General features: G+C 41.7%; 2 protein-coding genes across 2 annotated transcripts; both read right to left on the bottom strand.

Annotated features, from left to right (window-relative positions):
• Window positions 1-7,064: 7,064 nt before the first annotated feature.
• LOC9639673 lies at window positions 7,065-8,144 on the bottom strand. Its single transcript, XM_024659982.1, has 2 exons — window positions 7,919-8,144; window positions 7,065-7,864 (listed from the first exon to the last, which is right to left on the bottom strand). Exons 1-2 carry the CDS (start codon window positions 7,926-7,928, stop codon window positions 7,065-7,067), a joined length of 810 nt encoding a protein of 269 aa, XP_024515750.1. The 5' UTR covers window positions 7,929-8,144.
• A 475-nt stretch (window positions 8,145-8,619) lies between these two features.
• Window positions 8,620-9,939, bottom strand: LOC9639755 (adenosine monophosphate-protein transferase fic-1). Its single transcript, XM_024659979.1, has 2 exons — window positions 9,797-9,939; window positions 8,620-9,745 (listed from the first exon to the last, which is right to left on the bottom strand). Exons 1-2 carry the CDS (start codon window positions 9,851-9,853, stop codon window positions 8,882-8,884), a joined length of 921 nt encoding a protein of 306 aa, XP_024515747.1. The 5' UTR covers window positions 9,854-9,939; the 3' UTR covers window positions 8,620-8,881.
• Between the last annotated feature and the right edge of the window lie 11,831 nt (window positions 9,940-21,770).

The raw sequence follows: 21,770 nt of genomic DNA, 5'->3' as shown, positions 1-21,770 counted from the left end.
ACCTGAAGTCACATTCGCAACAAGTTTGATAGGAATATTTATTTTTGTAATCGATTATCGTCCGTTAAATGAAGTGACAATCCCAAATGTGTCCCTCTTCCTCATATTGTAGAACTTTTGGATTGTCTAGGGAGAATTTGTTAGTTCACCAAGTTAGATTTTGCTTTTAGGTACCGACAAGTGCTAATGGTCGAAGAAAATATTCCTAAAACTGTTTTTTATACACCATTTGGTTTGTACAAGTCCTAGGTGATGCCATTTAGTTTGCACAATACTCCATCAACGTTTCAACAAATGATAGACAAGGTTTTTTTATTTATAATATTCCAAAAGTTATTGCTAACTTTATTGATGATATTTTGATCCACTTAGAGGGGATATATGAGGAACACATTTGTGATATTTGAAAGGTGTTGGATTTATTACAGAAAGTTAGTTTAAAGTTGAAGTGGTCAAAATGTTTGTTTGGGTCTAAAAACACGACTTATCTTGGGTATCATATTTTTTGTGAGGGCTAACAAGTTTATCTTAACAAATTTGTGGTTATTTTCAAATTTCTTACTCTGAAGTGTATAAATGATGTGTAACGCTTTCTAGGCAAAGTTTAGTATCTTGATTGTTTTCTTGATCCTCTTTTTTATTGCACCATACTGTTGCAAGCATTATTAAAGTCGTTAACATCGTCTTTCATCTTATCTGTGGACTGAGTGGGTGTTTATGGATCTCAAAGAGTTATTAACAACTCCTTTAGTTTTGGTATATTTTGACTATACTTGACTTTTCATTTTGCATGTAAATGCTTTAATATCAGTTTTAGAAGTATGCTAATGCAAGAAAGCTCAAGTGTGCCTAATTAGTGCCATCCCATTATATATATTAACCATATATTACAACCAATGGAGGTGAACTACTCCATGATAGAAAATGAATGTTTACTAGCAAGAGTTTAGGGTTTTGAAAAATTTTATGCATATCTTCATGATTCTCGGATATTACTAAAAGGTGGTCATGTTATAGTTCCTTCATTATTGAAGTGGAAAAACTTGGTTGCTCATACTACTCATAGGTTTTGAAGCTTCAAATATATGATTTTGATATTGTTCATTACCCGGGGAGTTTTACGGCTAATGTTGATGCTCTTTCTTAAGATCCTTTTTCTTCTTCACTTCCTTCTCATGTTTCTGACGAGCCTGTTGTTCCAACATTTATGGATTTTTTAAACAACAATCCAATACCATTGGTAATTGTTTTATTTAATGTTTAATATTCATAAGGTGCAAGGCAAAATTTATCTTCTCTTGATAAGGTTTGTGAGGCTCAAAAGATTGAGTCGTGGATTTGAAGGCTTCATGATAGGTTTGAAAATCTTGTATTACTTACTAATGACTTACCATTTCGGCATTTACATTTTTAATATCACCTTGAGGATAGTCTTCTTTATTTTATAGGGATGGATTATAATGATCATTTACAATTAGTGGTGCCTTCGATCTTTATTCTATACTTTCTCCATGCTTACTATGATTATCTTGTTCTAGGTAGGCATATAGGACATCGTCATGTGACCAAAAAGTTGCATAGGTCTTTCTATTAACCAAAGATGTGACATGATGTTATCTAGTATGTGCATAGTTGTATTTGGTGCCAAGCTCGTAATATTCCCCCTTGTGTTGCAGATGGATGGTTGGAATTAATTATAATTTCCCTTCCATTTGAGTTGGTGGTGTTTGATCTAATAGGGCTTTTTCCATGATTGATTATTGATAATGAGTATGTCATTATTGCTTCTAACTACTTAACTCGTTACATGAAAATTAGTGTATTTGCTAGTGCGTCTACAATTGCTTTTCAATACTTCCTCCTCAATCTAGTGGTGTTTTAGCATTCCTGTCTAGAGCGGATTCTTTCAAATAATAATCTCACATTTATAACTAAGGTATTTTACATTTTGACGTCTCAATTGGGGATATGTCACATTTTCACGAGTGGCATGATTGTGCTGTAACTAATCTATAGCAAGGATGAAGTCAAAAGCTTGACTTAATCCCACTTGCAATGATTACAGCTCAAGCTCAAGATTGCCCATACACACAACTAAGTCTACCTCATCCTGTGCACATGCATGTGTACGGACGTTGCCATATAGAATGAAAACTAGCTTTGCTGCATGACACAAATGTAAACAGCAATGTGTGGTAACAGGCTGAGCAATAGAAGATAAGTTCAAGCTTGTATCAACTATCATAGAGAGAATAATAGGAGACTTCTTGTTATAAAAATAAACTTGGAAAATAAACACTCACAAAAGAAAGATGAAAGGGTTACTGACTTATTTGCGTAAAGACTTTCTGCTACTCGTGTGACTTCTCATTTTGCAGAAGCATCTCCGTGTCCAGACTTCCTATTGTAGCAACACCAATAGGACATTGTTGATGCCAAGGTCTTCACCTAGGAAATGGAGGTCCCTAATTTGGAAAACACCGACAACACTAATAAGTGTGACTAACTTCATCATATGCTCAATAATAGACATCATGGCCACGATCACATCCTTGCTTTTGTCCTTGAATTTAAGCAACAATAACATCAACCTCTATTAAAACAAAACCATCTTCCACAAGAGGTGGAGTTGAAAGACATGCAACAAGAAGTAGAAAAAGCATCATCTTATAATGTTGTGCCAAGCAAAGAGCATTGTCAAGGGTGGCTAGAGCAAGTACATACACAAGTCTTACAAGATTTTGACGCAGTGCAGGCTATGACATTCTCAACTTGATCCACTCTAATATATTTGGTTTTGCATGAAGCAAGAGGCTTTGAAAACAAATGCTAAATTGCATCACGGACTCAAATGGTCCTTAATAAAGATAATGCAATTGTTAAAAAGCATCATCACAATCATCAACATATCTAAATGTATATTTGAAAACATCCAGGAAAATGCTCCAATTCTTACAAGTGGTTGCACTCAAACCATTGTATCATTGCAGCACTGTCCCTTGAACACATGTAGAAAATTCACGCAATGCCAAGCATCATCCCAATAATGATATATAACAATCACTATAAATTGATCGAACTAATGATACACATCATTTTCAAAATTCCCATGGAAGAATTTTGGTCGAACTCGAGGATTGATAGCAAGAGCAAAAGGAGCTGTACCACATGCCATGAATGCTGCTATTAATTGAGTTTGATTGTTTAACTGTAACCACATAGCATCAAGCAATTGCACCAACTACTATTCTAGAGTCAGAAGAGGAGGAGGTTGCTACTCTGCTATGAAGATGAACGAAAAGGAGAGAGCAAAAGAAAAAAAGTTGGAGAAAAGTTATAAGAAAAGGGAAATCTAGACAATATAAAAACTAGATCTAACCAAAATCCCAAATCCTAGCACTCCATAAAGACAATCAAAGTTGCCCCTCACTTCCACCAATGTGAGCATTGAATATAAAAATGGAATATAGAAATGTGTATATTAATTAACCCAAAAACTTTAGATTATATACAGGAGCAAATGGTTCAAGTTGAAACCAATCCAAAGACTACCAAAATCCCACTATGCTAATATTAGTATATGGCATCATAGTTGTACACTTGGGCCTCATAATATTAGTTTATATTTATAGTTATTATTAATTTGAACATATCTATTTCTAAGTTAAGGTAAACAAAAGTTAGATTATTTTTTTCTCAATTTATTTTGGTCTTGATAAATGTATAAAACTCCAAATTCACTTACATGGTAACAAAGAATGATACATTATTAAAATAGAAGGATATTAGATTGAAAATTTCCATAGTTCATGATAAAAACAATGTACTTATAGTAGATATTATTATTATTACAAATCTTTCAAAATACACAAGATTTAAGGACCTCAATGAGAAGACCATAGAAAATTTATATTCACTTCCAAAGTGCACATTTGCAGTGGGAGTGATAGTTTTAATAATCACTTGCACAAGTCACATTAGTGGTGAAATTGTTTGCATTGTTTTTTATTTTGCCACCTCTTCGGAGAACTAGAGCTACAATCAATCAATTCAACAACTTAACTATTATTATGGCTTTTGTCAAGATTTTAGTTTGTTAAACTTGGGTTGCATTATATATAAATTAGTGTTGTCTGGTTCCAACATATAGCGCACACAAAGTAGAAAAGAGAGGAGCTTAGCATATTTCATGGAGCACAAGCTCCAGATAAAATATTTTATTTCATCCCACACTACCATGATCATGGCTGCTTTGTTAAGTCTGGAATCTAAAAAACATCATGCACCATTGGGATGGCATAATAAATACTTAGCCATTTTTCAGTCAAAATTTTTTTTTTCTTGCTTTCTTGACTAATGATACTCTGTTGTTGTTGCTGCTCCTTCAAGCATTTCTATCTGGAGTATTCATCTTAGATATCAACTGGGAGGAGATAGTTTTTTTTTTTCTGATAGCTATTTTCTTTATTGTTAGGATCAAACTTAAATGAGCATAACTTAGGCATTCTTGAGGTAATCAATGAATAAGGCATTCTCATGTGGAGCAAGCTTGTTTCTGTGACCTGAAGAAAAAAAGATTAAATCTACTACTTTAAAATATTTAATATTATGTAATATGTTTATTTTAAGATGGGTATTTTTTTGGGTTAGGGATTAAGAAAAAGATTTAATTAATATTATATAACAAGCTAAAGTAGAATATTGGCTAAAGTGTATAGTGATATAAAGTTTAACTTGGTTAAGAAAAATATGAAACAACATTTGGTTTAAAACTAAAAAATCTATTTTTAGTGTTATGCATTATCCCATGAAATATTAATAGAGACCATCTAAAACTCAAATGCATAGGAAAATATAGATTTAGAGCTTTGGCACAATTGTTACAATTTGTTGATGGTGGTGTGTTTTTTATCAGTGTTGCTTAACATGCTTATGAAGCACTTAAACAAAAAAGATATTAAAATCCTAAAGAACATAATCACTCTCCTCAAAAAGGGTTGAGAACTAAAAAAATATTCCTCCCATGTAAGAAGTTATTGTGGAATATTAACTTGTCATTAAAAGAAAAGAAAAAGGATAAAATTAATAATAAAATATTAAAGCAATAGATGAATTTGTGTTTAACACTTTAAGTATGAAATCTTTAAAACCCTACTTTAATTGGAACGTTTTAGAAACTATATCTATTTTAGGCATATATCCATGTTACAATTTCAATGTTATAAGCATTGGTTTCTTAACTAGCTTAGGTAGAGATTAATAAAAGGAACGAGCCATAGCAATAAAAAAATATATATATCCAAAAAGACTCTCTAATAAATAACTTTCAATACCCTATTCACAACACTAATATAATTACTTTAGTAAATTATTTAACACCAAGAGTAGTTTCTATATTTGAAGCTAAAAATTTGTATAACAACAAATTTTAATGGTATATCATCCACGTTTCATGACTTTCTCAACCAAGTTTAACTTCAAATCAACATAATATATTTGGTATTCAACTTTGACTTTTTGTATAAGATTATCAAATCTCTTTTTATTGGGACACATATTTCCTAATTGTCAACCCTTTTAAAGGATAATCTTTAGAATTTTGATCTTTTTATTTTTTATATGCTTTATAAGCATGTTCAGCAACACTAAACAAAACTGCACTCCCATTAACAAGTTCTAGCAGTTGTGCCAAAGCTCTAAATCTTAATTTGCCTATGCATCTAACATCGAAATAATCATTACTGAGGTAAGTTATATAGTTTGCTTTCATTTTTGTACCAACTGTCACATGCCCAAAAAAGGGCTTATAAGTAAACAAGGAATAGCAACAATCAGTTCATCCAAATTTCTATAGTGAATAGTTTTGCAAAATGGCGTTGTAGAGCATAAGATGTGCACAGTCATGGAAGCAGCACACACTATGATGAGAGTGCAATTCACACTTTGTTGGAGGTCCCACACCTTTTGAGTTAGTTCAAGCATTAGCCATCTCTGTTGTTGGAAACCAAATGAAAGATACCACTTACAATACCAAGCTAACAATGCTACATTGCTAGATGACTCGTCCACATTACAGGAAGCTCTAGAGAAACCTGATTCAGAGCAGTGGACAACAGCAATGGTTGATAAGTTCAAATCCCTGTAATGTGGTTCTAGTAAATCAACACTGATGGGTCCATCTTTAGATTTAAAGCTTGCTTGGTCGATGGAGCTTTCTGCCAGAAAAAGGGAGTTGGAGTTTTTTTTCTCTTGTGCGGCTAAACTGCTTCCTTGCGTGTAATACTTTTTATTGCCTATGCTTGGGACCTAGAGGTTCATGCCATGGATGTCAAGAGCAAATTGAACTGATTTACATGGAACAACCTCCAGGCTTTGACGATCAATGGACTCACATAGATTTACATTTCGTTTCTTCACGTTTCTTTATACAGGGCATTTCCTCACAAAGTGGTGTGATCTTTGTCATGATCATTATATCTCTAGTGCGTCATCTTCATCAAGTACGTAGATAAAAGCTCCAGCCATGGGTCAGATGACCAAGCACAGTGCCACACTGCGATGCAACTGTTCTTCAGTCTCTCAACTTGGGAGAGTTACAGCGGTTTCATATCTAGGAGAGCTTAGCTTTGTTTGTAGTAGACACACAGAGAACGAGTTGTGTGCATCTTGTGGATGCTGGAGAGGACTCTTGTGCTACTGGTGATTCTGGTGATGGAGCAACAGCGGTATTCGACGAGCCCTCACCCGGCCTGGAACTGGAATTCAAAAGTGATTGCCGCGGGGCTTTGATTACTCCGTGACGTGGCAGTTGCTTTGGGTTTTCAAGGAATCTTAGCCCTGGCATTGCAGGACTCCTGGATCTCGGCCACGTAAATTTGCGAGAGAGAAAGAGAGAGAGGCTCCTCGTCATTCCGTGCTGATCCCAGGATCTGAGGGAGAGAGAGAGAGAGAGAGAGGCTCCTCGTCATTCCCTGCTGATCCCAGGATCTCAGGGAGAGAGAGAGAGAGCGAGAGAGATGGCTACAAACGTTCGTCTCGTAATTCCAAAAGAGTTTGGCATCTATCTACAAGCGGCAAAGAGCAACGAAGATGCCCTCCACAATGAGAGCTGCGAGCTCTCCCGGACTTCCCGTGGCTCCTGCGCGCGTGAGAACAGAGAGATACTGTCCATGTCTCGCCGGCGGAACACTCCTCAAATCCTCCGCATTCGCCGAGGCCCGCGTGAGTAAGGACCGCCACTCCTCCCTACCGATCAAACTCGCCTCGCCCAAGTGCCGCTCTGTCGGGCCAACATCCAGCAGCAGCGTAAGGGGGAAGTGGAGGCCAGTGACTCCCGAGACCAGGTACGTGAGCAGCAGTCGTCCAAGCCGTCCATTCCCATCACCGAAGGGATGGATCGCCTGGAACTCCAAGAAGAAGCCCGCTGCCAATTTGGCCACGTCCACCACGAATGCAGCACTTCCCATCTCCCTCGCGTAGTACACGTTCTCCAGCTCGCTGTTGGTGGCGGCCACTAGCAGCTCCATCTCCTCCCTGATCATCTCCGGTGCCACTCTCTCGCTCGACAATGTGCCATCCAGCTGCTTTATCCAAGCTCGCTGGATCCGATAGTCACCTATCCGCACATCCTCCTCTGTCGGACTCGCGACAACCACCGTGTGGAGCTTCTTGATCCTCCAGATGGAGAGGTGGGGCACGGGCACTCGGCTGCTCAGCTCCTTATCTTTCGAGATCCAATCCTTAATATCTTCCAGCCCGTTGCAAAAGCTCACAAGCCGCCGCTTCTTGTCCTCGTCCACGTAAAAGCCTCCATCGCCGTCGCTTGCTCCAATCGCCACCGCCGTCTCGGCTACAGACTCCATTCCTACATAAGACCAATGTTAAAAGGCCTTTAATCTTTTCCTAGCTAGCTTTTTACCTGCATTCATCTCCCACACCCGCTTAGATCACTAGACTTCTCTGGAGCAGCGCTGCCCCGTCTTTCCTTGTCCATGCGTCGTGAATCGCCCGTCGCAGCAGCAGCGCCTCTACACCCTACCTATCACGAACAGCGCGAGCATCGCACGATCTTGCTCCGGCGGCAGCGGCTGCGCGATCTTCGTCGATATAGCATCAGCCATGGCGTCAGTGGTGAGATCGCTCCAGCGCCAAGCCGGACGAAGCGGGACCCGAAACGCTAGCGCCATCACTACTAGCACAAAAGAAGAATACTACAAGCCCCGCCATTTTATACCCTCTTCCTTCCAGAATATTCTCTAGCTCTAGGGAGAAGCGCGGGAAATGCAGCCGCGGCGATCGATCGCGCCAGCCGCGACATCGCGAATCCGGCCGCATTCGCTAGGTCCGGAAATATTCCTCGCGGATTGGAGCTCGAGGCACTGGCGAATATGGCCGTCCGGGTGGAGCTCGCAGATGGGGCGAAGCTCCAGCGCTCTTCCCGCAAAGGTCGGGGCTGCGATCTCTCATTTCTTCTCTTCAAGCTTCTCATAGCTTTTTCGTATGTTTTTTTTTCCTTTCTTTGTTTGCTTTAGCTTCCGCCAGGCATTGAGATGGCTATCGAACTCCACTTTTTGGAGATTGTTGTTTTTCTGGTGCGTTGATAAGCTTTCAACCTATAGATTCTTTCCAATGACAGGTTCTCTCTTCTTCTTTATAGAATCCAATACGTTACTGCTCGCGTCGCCAAGATATTGTTCATCTTGTGTGGCTGCTAGCTTATGATCGATGCTTGTCTCAGTGGACGTCTACGCTCTCCAAAGGTACATGGCGCGAACATCCTCACTGTTGTGGATAAGCCACTCAAGGGCGTCACGCCACTGGAGATCCATCTCCTGTTGCTTAACTTTTTTCGTTCTCTATGCCAAGGTAAGTCTCTGCGGCTTTAGCCTTCACTGAGAGTGTTGTCTTCCAGGTGAGCTGGATCATCATCAATCCTACACGTTTGTGGAGCTTCCATCCCCGCCGCCACGAAAAACTTCTTCCAGCCGACATAGAGGCCTTCGGTGTAGATGGCAATGAGTCGGCCGGGATCTCGGGTCTCTGAAGACGATGCGTGCTGCCCCTCCTCCTGAAAGCAGCTGCGGTACAAGCCATAGTCAACAATGTCTTCACTGTCCACCAGGTACGCATTGTTGGGGGCCAGCTGAGGTGTGATGCTGGAGAGGAGATAGGTGAGCAGGAGCCTTCCGACCCGTCCGTTTCCGTCTCGAAACGGATGAATAAGCTCGAAGTTGAGGAAGAAATCGACTGCCAGGTGCAAGAGCTTAGCAGTAAAGGTTGCAAGATCTTCTTGCTCGGTGCAGAAGACGTCGTCCAGCTTGGTGTTGGTGTCGCCCAGGAGCTGCTGCAACCTGTGAGGTACCTGGGAGTGCTCCACGAACTGGTGAAAGGAGCCGTCCTTGAGGCGAACCCAGACGTCGCGGTCCCTGAATCTGCCCGCCTCCGCCTCCCATCCATCGCGGTTCTGGAAGAGGACCTTGTGGAGCCTCTGGATGGCCGATATCGTCAAAACTGGCTGCCGGGACTCGCCAGCAGCTTGCTCCACCAGGCGATAGGCGTCGTGCAGGTTGACGGTGACAATGAAATCCTCCTCGTGTTGCTGCTGCGCGTCTCCTCGAGTAACTGCATCAATGACGGCCCGCGTCTGAGGGATGGAATCGTAGCCTTCGCCGTTGATGGTGTTGACTTGGTACACGAAATCCACTAGCATTTGCTTCCGGCAGAGGGCCGCCGCTGCCTCGTTGATCTGTGTCGATGATTTGTAGAACTCGCCAAGGAAGCTCGCGATGGCTCTTACCAGCCAGGTCGTGCTGCGCCGCACCCTCTTCCGCCACGCCGGATGCTCAATCGCCATCTCTTGTGCTCTGCCCTAAGGTTTGAAATAGGTGCAACACTTTTCTATTTTATAGAACGCACTACCTTTTGTTATGAATTTATCCATGTTGCTATTCCTTTTATATTTATAAGCCTTTTTTGGGCATGTGACAGTGGTACAAAAGTACAGTGACCATTTTGAATTCAAACACATAGGCAAATTAAGATTTAGAGCTTGCACAACTGCTTTATTGTTTGCGTGCTTCATAAACATGTTGAGCAACATTAATAAAAAACACACCACCATCAACAAGTTGTAGCAATTGTGCCAAAGCTCTTAATCTATGCATTTGAGTTTTAGATGGTCTCTGGTATAATACATATTTAATGGGATAATACACAACACCAAAAATGGCTTTTTTTTTTTTCCAAATTAAAGGCTGGTATGTGAGGACATGTATTCTAAGTTTCATAATTTTCTCATAAGTTAAACTTTATATCACCTTACACTTTAGCCAATATTATAAGATACCTTTTGTCCTTTTTTCCTTAGTCCCTTGCCCTTTTGAGAAATACTTAATTAGTCACCAGTCAAAAGAGAGAGAAATTAATCATGTAATGGCACTAAAGAAGAAAATAAATAATTATATAGAAAGTCATTAGTACTTGTATTTAGCTCCTAAGCATTTTATATCAATCCCTATCTCCATCCCCAAGTTCTACCAATATTCCACTTTCACCTCCACTTCTTTCTTTTGTAAAGTTGAACTAGAGTTTCCTATATATAAAATTCTAGATTTTGCTACTAGAGAGGGATTGGCTTTAGTGCTTCAAAAGCAATGCCACATGTTTTTGCAAGATTTAGCTCTTAATATGGCACAACTACTTGAAAGTATAGAATATTATTGTCGCAAATGTGACTTTGGGTATCGAAAGATATTTGTTGGTCAGTCCTTACAGACACTCTTTCCTTATTGCCATGAGGGTAGAAGGTTGGTACAGTTGATTCCCTTTATCATTCTCACTTGAGCTAGTTGAGAAACTAGTCAATGACCTTATACTTAAATTAGATAAACATAAGGTAAGAACCCTATGTGTTTTTTGTTGAGCATACTCGGCCTAGTTTGAGAAATTCGTGTCATTGTCTTGCACTTGCTAGTATCAAGAAACCCACGTATTGAGACTAATCCCCAATATCGTTGAATGATAGCTTATCGTGACTGCCAAACACCCTCGTTATCATGCCCTTTGTGTTGGTCTCATTTTAGTTTTAAATGCTATTTATGGAAAGTGTTTGGATTTGTTCATTTGGCATATCTATAGAATGTAGAGATTGGCATGAACACAATAGTGTTCGTCCCGTGTCCAAATTCGTAATCTAGGGACATTCCATATTTAATAAGTTTCGAACTTGTCTTAGAGACTAACTCCTAGTACTAAGGGAGGCTTGTGAAAGCCCAAAGTATGTGTTCCTCAAGGGGGTGAGGGGGGGGAGGGGGTGATGTGGGGGGTTCCAAGTATATAGTAAGGATAATGGTTGGAATGCATGTGCGACTAGATATTAGTTTGGCTCCTGCTGGGCTGTGTTGCTCCTTGTTCTGCGTTCAGCTTGGGTCTAAACACAAGCTCCATGCTGCTCTAGTTGCTGGGGTACCCTTCTCGTGTTAGGCCACCGGTATGCCAAAATGGTGTTAGAATTCTATGCCAAAATTGTGCCAGACTTCGTCTAACACCATTTTGCATGCAAGTGTTGGATATAGGGAGCTGGTGCTCATGGGATTGTACCAAACCCTCGTTTCGTAGAGCAATGGGCTTGGAGTTTGGCTCCAAATTTAGGTGTGCTACATTTGGTATAAGAGGAAATGTCACAACGATTCCTATCCAACTTTTGTCAGATTTCCTGACTCAAGTTGCATACGCAGAGACTTTTTTAGTAGATCCAAAGCAACCTATGTAAAATTAGTTGGATTGCACCATTCGGTAAGAATGTTGTATGAATGTTCAATTATTGATAGAGGCATGCATGCAGCTAGCGGAATGGTGAAACGGAACCGTGCTGATGATGTTGAAACCTCTAGACAGGCGAATTGAGAGGAGGAAACTCTTGCTAGAGATGCTATGGAAGAGGCAAAGGCTGAGTTAGAAGAGGAAGAGCCAGATGCTGCGGCACTGCAGCGTACGGCTCAAGAAGTCGAGATCAAGAATTTGCAAAAGGAGATTCACAAATTGAAGAAGGAGAACAAGAAGAGGAAGAAAGAAGCTGAGGCAGCTAGACTAGCTAAGCCTAAGCAACCGGACTCTTCTTCAAGTTTTGAGGATGATGAAGTTCTACAATTGCCCCCGGTTGCATGAGTTTCAAAGTTCAAGCCTCTAAAACCATCCAATTTTAGCATGCGGGACTATCAGACTAGGTCTACGATATGGAAAATTATTTCATAGCGGTAGACGTAGATGATCATACGAAAGTTGCGTGTGTGCAATCTTTTCTCACCGATCATGCCAAAACTTGGTGGTGCCAGGTATGTGCTGAAAAAGGGCAGACCAAGATGCGGTCTTATATCCATAAGGAATACTTGCCGGATGATCTTGGTCTGAGACTTCACGCAGAGCTGCGGCGGTTAAAGTAGTGAGGGGATCTCATGCATTACGTTAATGCATTTTCTCAGAAGCACATTATGGTTGCAAATATGAGTGACGAAGATGCTCAGAGTTATTTCCTAAAGGGTTTAAGTTCACTTTCTCACAATGAGATTTTGAAATTTAAGCCAAAGATGTACCTAGAGTGTAAGGAGGCAGCACAACAAGTTGCCTTTAGCCATTCACTCATAGAACAATATCAGCAGCCGTATGCTAGTACCTCGGACAAAAATAAGAATTCTGGGAATAAACAAAGTGATCGAAAACAGAGGGTGGAAGGTAGGTTTTGCCCCGGGGGCTCATAAGCAACGGTTAACAAAGGTGGTGGTGGTGGTTCAAGACCACCAGTAGCTTCTTCTAGCCCTAGACCCTTTATTCCTCCTTCTGGTGGGTACAAACAGTAGCAACTTGCAAAACTTGCTCCTAGCGGAACAGATAGTGTGGGTTATTGCTTCCATTGTGGAGAGTCAGGACATAGATCCTCGGAATGTCCCAACAAGCATAAGACAATGTCTCGTGTTAATGTCATGAGGGAAGACAATGGTGGTGAAGCTGAAGGGTTGACGAGTTGGTCAATGCAGACTATGAGGAAAAGGAGGTGAGTTACTTTCGTTGCTTTCCTCAAGCTTTTCTGGCAGTCAATGCAAACACTAATCTATTGATGTACTTGGTAGGCTTTGTCTACAGACACCAAATCCGAGTGATAATTGACAGGAGAGCTACGCATAGTGTGATATCCAAAGACTTAGTTAAGTTGTTAGGATTGAATGCTGAGCAAATGTCGCCTGTGCACTTCTAGTTTGCAAAAGGTGGGCAAGTAACCAGAAAGTTTGTGAGTGATGTTCCAATAAAAATATCCAAGTGGAAAGAAAGAGTGGACATGGTAGTGTTGAAGATACCAGATTTTCAGATGATGTTTGGTATGGATTTCTTCAACAAATATATAAAAGGGATTTATGGTGCTGGACAAAGTTGCATCACATTGAAGTTAGAAGGATGTCCTGATGTGTTCTTCCAGTTGCAAAAGTGCTCCTCAAAGGATTGGGATGCTAAGTTCCTGATTGCAAGAGCCGCTCAAAAAGCAGCTAAGAAGGGATGTTGGACCTTTTGGGTTCAAGTGATGGAAGCTGAGTGTGTGGGTGACTCAATTCGGATCAGTGACGGGGTTGATCCTATACCAAAGAAGATATTGGAGTTGTTGGAGCGGAATCAGGATATCTTCCCGAAGGATTTGTTGCCAAGGCTACCTCCGAGCTGTGAGGTTGATCATCGGATTGAGGTTATTCTGTGTTCTAAACCACCTACAAAAGCTCCATATTGATTGAGCATCAAGGAGATGGTTGAACTCAAAAAGCAACTCACAGAGCTTCTTGACAAAGGTTATATCCGACCAAGCAAGTCACCTTATGAAGTGCCGGTCCTTTTTGTTATGAAAAAGGATGGAACCATGAGGATGTGTATTGACTATCGGGCACTCAACAAGATCACAGTTAAAAACAGTTATCCTTTGCCTCACATTGATGACTGTAAGCAACCAAAGAGAACGACTTGAGAGACGGTCCATGGGGTTCAAATATAGAGGGAAAGGGCCCATGAATAAGAGTGCACCCCCTTTTCCAAACGGTTAAGGGTCTTGGGATATTTGGAGTTAAGCGTCCTTGGGTTTGAATAGTACTGGGCTGGGCGACCTCCCGGGAAGTCCAAACTCAGGAGCTTACATTTGGTATCGGAGCGGGTCTCAGGTCTGACTCTGTTGGTTGGCTAAGGGAATCGCACCACATGTTGATTGACATCTGGCTGGTCCAGTTTGCTCCCACTGGGCTCGACCCGAGGGGTAGGGTGTCAAGAGAGCGAGGCTCTCAGGAGAGCTGCGGCTCTCAGCTTCTGTTCACGAGGGCGTGAACTTGTAGGGAAGCGTGGTGGATTGTAAGCAACCAAAGAGAACGACTTGAGAGACGGTCCATGGGGTTCAAATATAGAGGGAAAGGGCCCATGAATAAGAGTGCACCCCCTTTTCCAAATGGTTAAGGGTCTTGGGATATTTGGAGTTAAGCGTCCTTGGGTTTGAATAGTACTGGGCTGGGCGACCTCCCGGGAAGTCCAAACTCAGGAGCTTACATTTGGTATCGGAGCGGGTCTCAGGTCTGACTCTGTTGGTTGGCTAAGGGAATCGCACCACATGTTGATTGACATCTGGCTGGTCCAGTTTGCTCCCACTGGGCTCGACCCGAGGGGTAGGGTGTCAAGAGAGCGAGGCTCTCAGGAGAGCTGCGGCTCTCAGCTTCTGTTCACGAGGGCGTGAACTTGTAGGGAAGCGTGGTGGATTGTAAGCAACCAAAGAGAACAACTTGAGAGACGGTCCATGGGGTTCAAATATAGAGGGAAAGGGCCCATGAATAAGAGTGCACCCCCTTTTCCAAATGGTTAAGGGTCTTGGGATATTTGGAGTTAAGCGTCCTTGGGTTTGAATAGTACTGGGCTGGGCGACCTCCCGGGAAGTCCAAACTCAGGAGCTTACAATGACTTATTTGACTAACTCTTAAATGCTAAGTATTTTATGCGACTTGATTTGTGGTCCGGGTACTTAAGTCATTAGTACTTGTATTTAGCTCCTAAGCATTTTATATCAATCCCTATCTCCATCCCCAAGTTCTACCAATATTCCACTTTCACCTCCACTTCTTTCTTTTGTAAAGTTGAACTAGAGTTTCCTATATATAAAATTCTAGATTTTGCTACTAGAGAGGGATTGGCTTTAGTGCTTCAAAAGCAATGCCACATGTTTTTGCAAGATTTAGCTCCTAATATGGCACAACTACTTGAAAGTATAGAATATTATTGTTGCAAATGTGACTTTGGGTATCGAAAGATATTTATTGGTCAGTCCTTATGGACACTCTTTCCTTACTGCCATGAGGGTAGAAGGTTGGTATAGTTGATTCCCTTTATCGTTCCCACTTGAGCTAGTTGAGAAACTAGTCAATGACCTTATACTTAAATTAGATAAACATAAGGTAGGAACCCTATGTGTTTTTTGTTGAGCATACTCGGCCTAGTTTGAGAAATTCGTGTCATTGTCTTGCACTTGCTAGTATCAAGAAACCCACGTATTGAGACTAATCCCCCAATATCGTTGAATGATAGCTTATCGTGACTGCCAGACACCCTCGTTATCATGCCCTTTGTGTTGGTCTCATTTTAGTTTTAAATGCTATTTATGGAAAGTGTTTGGATTTGTTCATTTGGCATATCTATAGAATGTAGAGATTGGCATGAACACAATAGTGTTCGTCCCGTGCCCAAATTCGTAATCTAGGGACATTCCATATTTAATAAGTTTCGAACTTGTCTCAGAGACTAACTCCTGGTACTAAGGGAGGCTTGTGAAAGCCCAAAGTATGTGTTCCTAAGGGGGGGGGGGGAGGGGGGGGGGGGCTGTGGGGGGTTCCAAATATATAGTAAGGATAATGGTTGGAATGCATGTGCAACTAGACATTAGTTTGGCTCTCGCTAGGCTGTGTCGCTCCTTGTTCTGCATTTAGCTTGGGTCTAAGTGCAAGCTCCACACTGCTCTAATCACTGGGGTACCCTCCTCGCGTTAGGCCACCGGTATGCCAAAATGGTGTCAGACTTTTATGCCAAAATTGTGCCAGACTTCGTCTAACACCATTTTGCATGCAAGTGTTGGATACAAGGAGCTGGTGCTCGTGGGATTGTACTAGACCCTCGTTTCGTAGAGCAATGGGCTTGGAGTTTGGCTCCAAATTTAGGTGTGCTATATTTGGTATCAGAGGAAATGTCACAGCAATTCCTATCCAACTTTTGTCGGATTTCCTGACTCAAGTTGCATACGCAGAAACTTTTTTAGTAGATCCAAAGCAACCTGTGTAGGATTACTTGGATTGCACCATTTGGTAAGAATGTTGTATACATGTTCAATTATTGATAGAGGCATGCATGCAACTAGTGGAATGGTGAAACGGAACCGTGCTGATGATGTTGAAACCTCTAGACGGGTGAATAGAGAGGAGGAAACTCCTGCTAGAGATGTTGTGGAAGAGGCAAAGGCTAAGTTAGAAAAGGAAGAACTAGATGTTGCGGCACTGCAGCGCATGTGGTTTTTACCCTTTATTCTATAGTGATTTACCATAACGAAGCGGAATCTAAACCCTCTTTATGCCACATGTCACATGCCACATATCCATAAGACAGTGGTATGGAACCCGAGGTTCAGGGCCTTGGGCCACTGAACAAAGGAACGGTGCCAAACTCCCAAGCATAGAGCCAAGGAGTGATAGAACCGGACCACGGAGCAACTTCCGAGCATATAGCCCAAGGAGTGAAGGGACAGGAGCTCGGAGCAACTTGGAACAGTCCTAGAGCAACCAACATCCCATTGCCAAGACCAGCACGCAAAACGGAGCCAAACAGAGTCTGGCACTATTTCGGCATATCAGTGGCCTAACGCAAGGACATGGGTACTCCACCAGCTAGCATAGAATAGAACTTAGGCTTTGACCCAAGCTGGACGTAGAACAAGGACAGGCATGCAAGCGGGAGCTAGACTATGCCTCAGGTTGGTCGGCCATGCTTGACCTACCCACTATCCCTACTATACATTTGGAACCCCCCATAGCCTGCCCCCCTTCCCTTGAGGAACACATGCTTTGGGCTTTCGCTTGAAACTTACTAAATATGGAATGACACTAGATTGCAAATTTGGATACAGGACGAACACCATTATGTTTAAGCCAATCTCTACATTTCGTAGATATGCCAAATGAGCAAATCTAGACACTTTCCATAAATAGCATTTGGGACCAAAATGAGACTAACACAAAGGATATGATAGCAAGGGCGTTTGGTAGATATAGTAAGCTATCATCTAGCAAATATTGAGGGACCAATCTCAATATCGTGGCGGTTCTTGATACTAGCAAGTGCAAGCCAATAACAAACCCGTCGGTAAGGTTTAGATAGACTACTGTAAACAGGCAGTTAGAGTTGTTTACATGGTCACGCCCTTTCAACGGAATAAGGAATATCGACAGAGAGGCGGGTTATATGACCAGTCGATAGTAGCTACCCCATGACTAAAGATTTTAGCATATACACAAAGTGTCGAAGCCAGTTTGCCCATTACTAGCCCAAACTCAATGATCAATAGATGGACAATATCAAAGTCAGAGACAATGATATCTTAGAGACTTAATTATCAGTGAATATATCTTAGATTAGAACACAAAAATATTCCAAGTAAGTTATCATTCGATAAACTAGTATTATAGGATAGGAACCACCAAGATCACTATCATTGGAAAACATAAGATTCACCATCCTACAAAATTCAATAGCCAGCGTATCATCAAGAAAACTCAATGATAAAACTTAACTAGTTTTATCAAATTATATATCAATATCAATTTATCAATATATTAGAAAATGGTAAATAGTATGCCAAACAATTTACTAAAGAGAACTCAAAGAACACAAAGTATTATTGACTAACAAGCACAATACTCGCGAATGTATCACTCAAAGGAAATAACATCTAAATCTATCAAAACTAACTCAAGCAACAATCAATAGAATAAAATGAATGTGGTAAGACCAACAAACACCCATTCATGCCAATTATCGCATTAGCTAATCCAGATAGATCCTAGCCAATAACACCAAGGAACTCAAGTTGCCTAAGCAAGTGTCAGTAACATCCTATTGATGTCTCAAACCCTAGAGACCAATCCAGAGCAAACCACAAAGAACATGTGGTATTGCGAAAAGCCATAAGCTATCAAATAACATAACTAACCATCATGAAAGATCATCAATCATCCCATCAAAAGAGATGTGCATAATCATCTTCAAAGAAGGAATCTACCACCCCGCAGAATGGCAAATCATTCTATATCAATAATAATCAAGCAAAAATCTTTGACAAGGATAATCAATTATCTACGATGATAGTCAATCATCACCAATGATTGCTAGATGCAAAAGCCAACTTCAACATTAAAACTAATGAGCCCAAAATGCCTTTCCCAACAACTTCTAACAAATGGAACAATAAGTATAAAAACTCAAGGAATCAAAAGCTCGAAGAAGTCTATAGCCACTCCTCAATATATCCAGAAGCTAAGCTTCATAATGCAAAGCTAATGAAGAGTACATCTACATCAATCCAAAAGTTAAGCATAATGGAGCTATGCTCAACAAGTGATCATGAAACGATCCTCCATGAATCCATCTATAGCAAGACATAACTCACTTTATAACAAACACAAAAAGAATCATCAATGATCAATATATCCCAACTTAAAACTAACAAGGATTTAAATATTCCAATATCAATCACTAACTCATCCTTTTGTAAAGCTAGTGTAATCCATGATTAAATCACTTTTCAAGGAAAAGCCAAAGCTCAACCCTTTACTAAATAATCTCGTTTAGAACACAACTAACTCAAAATTGCCACTCAGTTCATTAAAATGCCAACATAGTTGCTAACTAGCAAATGCATGAATGTCAATAATGCAAAGTTATAACCAAATTATCAACATTATCTTTATCAAGATTAATAAAACTCTATCAATCCTAAGGAGAGATATCTCATCTCACTTGAATTTCAACAACAATGTCAATGACAAAGCATCACTTCAATGCCATCAACACCATAACAAAGCTAGAAGAAAGCACAAGTGAATCACGACTCAAAACTCCCTTTGCAACTAAATTAACCCAGGTCGAAAATACTTTACTCAGTATCCGAGACTAATCCTTCAGCAAAACTCAGTTACAGATAACACTTCCTCAAGAAGTGAATCACCATTCAATGAAATCCAAATTATGAACTAAATGCAACCAAATGATATCGACAGAGGTAGAATCGATATGCCAACATGGAAAACCCATGTAAGTCTAATGATACGATCCTTCGCAGCACCATCCGGTAAAGCAAACCCATCACTAATAAATCTTCATCAAATGAAGCAAGTGTCAACAATCCTCGACTAAGTTTACAAGTAATCACTAGTTGCAAAGCAACTAACAATCACTCTTCAACTTGCCTTCACAAGACCCAAACAGTAAACTCATGCCATCGAGTCACACACTCATTCAACATGAACATAATACCCTAGGTATGAGATAAAGGTTCATGAACAAGCACGAACTAAATGACCACTCAAATCCAGCTCAACCGCGATAAGCTCACCAACACATCTAGTCAATAGCTCTGAGCATGCCTTGAAGAAGCTAGCTATGCATGATCAACACTTAGTCGAAACTAGAGTGAAGACCATAAGATGGACTCATATTGGTACACAACCTCTTCATAGACAAAGCTATAGTATGGGTACCAACATCTCAATGTAAGCAACCAAAGGAAACGACTCGAGAGACGATCCATAGGGGTTCAAATATAGAGGGAAAGGGCCTATGAACAAGAGTGCACCCCCTTTTCCAATCGGTTAAGGGTCTTGGGATAGTTGGGGTTAAGCGTCCTTGGGTTTGAATAGTACTGGGCTGGGTGACCTCCCGGGAAGTCCAAATTCAGGAGCTTACAATTTGGTATCGGAGCCTCTTCCTCAGTTCTAGCGAAGGATAGAGGCGGATTGCTGGGAGATGGCAAGGGCAGGACGTAAGCGAACCCAGGCAGAGATGGAACCTCCTCCAGAGCTGGAGCCTCCGGTCGAACAGGAGGCGATGGATGAGGAATCCTTGCATGAGGAGGACTCCAGTGAGGCAAGTTCCAAACAGGAGTCTAGTGGTGAGGTTCGGTTGACAATTCGAACAAAAGAAGATTCTAGAAGGACAATTGGCACAGACCAATGCCCTGCTAGAGACTCTCGTACGCAAGCTAAAGCGTGACGAGAAGCGGAAGAAAAAGCGAAAGACTGCGGATGCTGGCAGCGCAGAAGGTGCAGACCCTTCGGCAGGGACTGAGGCAAAACCAGACAAGGTCGAATAGACCGAAGTGGAATCAGTCCCTCAGGCAGTTCCCAAGTACAAACCAAAGCCCCCACAGGTCTTCAAGGGAGTGAACGACTATAAGGTGGTGGAGGATTGGTTTTACGATATGGAGGACTATTTCCGAGCGTTGCGATTACCAAGCTCGGAGAAGGTCCCATGTGCAAAACCATACTTGGCAGATAATGCCAAGTCTTGGTGGAGAACGACAGAGGCCAACGAAGGACTAGTGGCCACTTGGGAAATGATGAAGGCGAGGATCCGCGCAACTTACGTTCCTCCGAATGCTACTCTGCATCTAAGGGATGAGCTGAGTAGGCTGAAGCAGACCGGAACCATTCAGGAGTATGTGAATGGGTTTATGGCAAAGAGGATACTTGTCACAGACATGGGGGATATGGATGCGTTCCATGCCTTCATATCAGGTTTGCAAACCTGGGCTCGCAGCGACGTAATGCGGTGGAACCCGACCAACTACAAAGAAGCGTTGGATGCGGCCATCAAGGTGCATTTCAACGATAACCTGCGAAAGGGGAACACGATGGGGTCGGGATCCACGTTTAGCAAAGGGGCCAAACCAAGGGGAACGTTTAGCAAAGGGAAATTCAAGAAGAGTTTCTCTAAGAATGAGTCCTCGAGGTTCCGGAAAGGCAGATCCGGTGGCCAGCGAGCGAGTACGTGGGGGAGTCAAGCGAAAAGAGACAAACCCACGGATAAGAAGGTCAAGTCATATAGCAGCGTGGGAAACAACGTATGCTACAACTGCGGTGAAGCGGGACACTTCTCGAGGGAATGTCCCTACCCGAAGAAGGCCAGAGCCAATATGGCCATCAAGTCGAGTGAAGTCCAAACAGAGGTATGTGATCCAGTCCCTAACTCAAAGTTACTCATTACACGAGCAACTTTGGTAAAGAGTCGTTCGCGACATCTACTAGCCCTCCGAGGGAAGCTCGGAGGTAGCTTTGTTAAAATCCTTATTGACACGGGTGCTTCGGATAATTTTGTGGCTGCAGACATAGTCCGGCAAGCCGGACTAACGGTGCAGCGGCTAGGCGAACCAAGGACTATAGAGTTTGTTCAAGGTAGCCAAAGCACCGATGAGGTACTTCGACAAGCGAGAGTCGAAGTGGGGACTTGGAAGGTGGACATGGACTTCACCGTGTTGGACATGGCGGGATTTGACGTGATCTTCGGAATGGACTGGTTCAATCGATTCATGGTAGCCCTGCATGGACAAGGTAGAAACCTTGTGGTACTGGCGAATGCCCAAGGAAGAAGATCTAGGGTGGAGGCCCAAGATCTAAAGGTAGGGCAAAGCAAGGCCAAAGATTCCTGCTTAAACCTGGTGTCCA

The sequence above is a fragment of the Selaginella moellendorffii genome, unplaced genomic scaffold (assembly GCF_000143415.4).
Source record: "Selaginella moellendorffii unplaced genomic scaffold, v1.0 SELMOscaffold_71, whole genome shotgun sequence".
NCBI classification, from domain to species: Eukaryota; Viridiplantae; Streptophyta; class Lycopodiopsida; order Selaginellales; family Selaginellaceae; genus Selaginella; species Selaginella moellendorffii.
This window is presented reverse-complemented; position numbering and strand designations above follow the sequence as displayed.